The 2640-nt window shown below is 44.1% G+C and overlaps 1 protein-coding gene across 1 annotated transcript; it reads left to right on the top strand.

Moving 5' to 3' along the window:
* The first annotated feature begins 436 nt into the window (after window positions 1-436).
* Window positions 437-1014, top strand: LOC100958731 (DAZ-associated protein 2-like). The gene is made up of 2 exons (XM_012807813.2): window positions 437-582; window positions 826-1014. The coding sequence occupies exons 1-2, from the start codon at window positions 451-453 to the stop codon at window positions 1012-1014; spliced, it is 321 nt and encodes a 106-aa protein (XP_012663267.1). The 5' UTR covers window positions 437-450.
* Window positions 1015-2640: the final 1626 nt, after the last annotated feature.

The raw sequence follows: 2640 nt of genomic DNA, 5'->3' as shown, positions 1-2640 counted from the left end.
AAGGTTGTAGGGTCTATCACCTGTTATTCCTCCTGATGACTGAATCTTCCTTTATATGTATGTACATCAATTTGTTTAGCCGTTTGCCTGTTGATGGACACTTGTGTTGTTTCCACATTTTGCTATTAAGAATCATGTTGGCTTGGCGCCTGTAGCCCAGTGACTAGGGTGCCAGCCACATATATTGAGGCTGGTAGGTTCAAGCCTGGCCTGGACCTGCTGAACAATAATGACAAGTGCAACCAATAATAGCCAGGCATTGTGGTAGGTGCCTGTAATCCCAGCTGCTCGGGAGGCTGAAGCAAGAGAACCACTTAAGCCCAAGAGTTTGAGGTTGCTGTGAGCTGTGATGCCACAGCACTCTATCAAGGGTGACATAGCGATACTCTGTCTCAAAAAAAAAAAGAATGATGTTGCTGGACATTGAGCTGAACTGGACCCACAGCCACCATGAACAGCAAAGGTCAACATCCAACACAGCCAACCTACCCTGTACAGCCTCCTGGGAATCCAATATACCCTGAGACCTTGCATCTTCCTCAGGCTCCACCCTCTACTGATGTTCCGCCTGTCTACACAGAGCTCCATCGTCAGAACCGATGGCAACCCGGGGGCTGCCACAGTCCCACCATGTCAGCTGCATTTCCTGGCTCCTCTCTGTATCTTCCCATGGCTCAGTCTGTGGCCATTGGGCCTTCAGGTTCCATAATCTCTAAGGCTTATTATCCAGTTGGTTCCATCTAACCACTTGGTTCAACTGTGCTGGTAGGAGGTTATGATGCAGGTGCCAGATTTAGAGCTGGGGCTACTGCTGGCAACACCCCTCCTCCACCTCCTGGATGCCCTCCCAATGCTGCTCAGCTTGCGGTCATGCAGGGAGCCAATGGCCTTGTAACTCAGATGAAGGGGAACTTCATGGATAGTTCAGACGGTGGCTATGCTTCTGGTGAGGAACCAAGGCCACCTCTATGCCAGGAAAGACACCACACACCTTCAGCACATCTCACAATGTAACTGCTTTACTCATATTGACCCAAAGTTGCAGTTTAGCCACATGTTGTTGTGGTGTCTTCCTGGTGCCCAAACTTTCAGGCACTTGTCAAATTTAATAAGGAACCATGTAATGGTAGCAGCACCTCTCTGAAGCATTTTGAGGTGGGGGGTTTCCATTCATAAAATGAATGTGGGTGAAGCAGCCCTAAGGATCTTCCTTTCATTCTCTGGGGTAAAACTCTACCATACTGGTCTTTTGATTTTAGTAATTAAAGATCAAATTAGGTTTGGAGGCAACTTTGATTTTCCTAAGAATTAAACTTGCCAAATTATCCTGATTGGTCTTTAATCTCCTTCAAGTCTTTATGATTTATATTCCTTGTTATAAATGAAGCTCAGTAGTCATCTGCCTTCTCCTTTCCATCCTTTGCCCCACATCCCACATCCCACATCCCACCTCCACCCAAGTCTTCCATTTCCTTTACCCATCTCCATTGAATCAATGGTGCAGGACAGAAAGCCAGTCAGACTAATTTCCTTCTCCCCTTGCACTTCTCCCCACTTGTCATCTTTTAACTAGTCTTCGACAAGGATCCTCTGAGTCCCCTCTGTGCCCCAAGCACAGATGCCATTACTTCCTCTTTTTTATCTCCCCAGGCTTAAGTGGAGGGTGCCTTTTAGGCCCTTCTGGTAGGTCGTCTTTGCATATAGGAACCTAACCCAAATTTGCTTTGGAGCCAGGAAAACTGAGCTTTGTTTGAACAAAGGATATCATACGAACTGTACTATAAACAAGTTTGCTTAACATAAGAGGGGCAAGGAGGAGGGTGCATTTCAAAAGCCTGATTGATGACTTGAGAGCCAGACTAAGGGGAGTTTTCAGATCGAAACCTGGTTACCATTGTTTTGTCAGTGTCTGAGGCAGCCCCTTGTGTGGCTCCCAAGAATTCCTCAATGGGGTTGATAGCGTCATATTGTGAGTGCTTCACTACAAAGTGACGTGAGTCCAGTGAAATCTCATCAGGGTTACGAATAGTTCAGGGATCCTTACTATTTTGATTTTTGCTTGCTGAAATTGGATTTTATTTTATCTTACAATTTCAGTTCATCTAACTTTCATGTTCTGTACTGTGCTGTTTGGCTGTGCCAATGACTGTTATGGAAGTTCAGCGTTGTATGTCTCTCTCTACACAGTGGTGCACTTAACTTGTGGGTTTTTTATACTAAAAATGTAGAATAAAGACTATCTTAAGATTTGAATAAAGTGATGGAGTGGCACTGAAAGAAAAAGATGCTGCTGTGGACACCGCTGCACTATCTGACCCCTGCGCCTTAGTTCTTTCAATTATTTTCATTCCCCAGGAGTATAACTGTTGCATCATGTGGCCCCGCCATGTTCACTCTTTTGAGAAACCACCAAAATGATCTAACGCTCTGATGATCTTATATCCTCACCAGAAAAACAGTGTTCCAATTTCTCTATATCTTTGTCAAACTTCTTGTTTACTATACTTTTTAAAAATTATAGCCATCCTAGTAGGTATAAAATGCTATTATGATTATTGTGATTTTGATTTCCATTTACGTTATGAGATTAAGCATCTTTTCATGTTCCTACCATTTGTGTATCTTTGGAGAGACGTCTAT

This window comes from Otolemur garnettii, unplaced genomic scaffold (genome assembly GCF_000181295.1).
Source record: "Otolemur garnettii isolate 467f Iridium unplaced genomic scaffold, OtoGar3 scaffold00076, whole genome shotgun sequence".
NCBI classification, from domain to species: domain Eukaryota; kingdom Metazoa; phylum Chordata; class Mammalia; order Primates; family Galagidae; genus Otolemur; species Otolemur garnettii.
This window is presented reverse-complemented; position numbering and strand designations above follow the sequence as displayed.

Bases quoted from the DNA above. Each gene is read 5' to 3' on its own strand.
- LOC100958731 (XM_012807813.2), top strand. From the start codon at position 451: ATGAACAGCAAAGGTCAACATCCAACACAGCCAACCTACCCTGTACAG. The intron at 583-825 runs CTCCATCGTCAG...GGCAACACCCCT, and splicing joins TTCCGCCTGTCTACACAGAG to CCTCCACCTCCTGGATGCCC.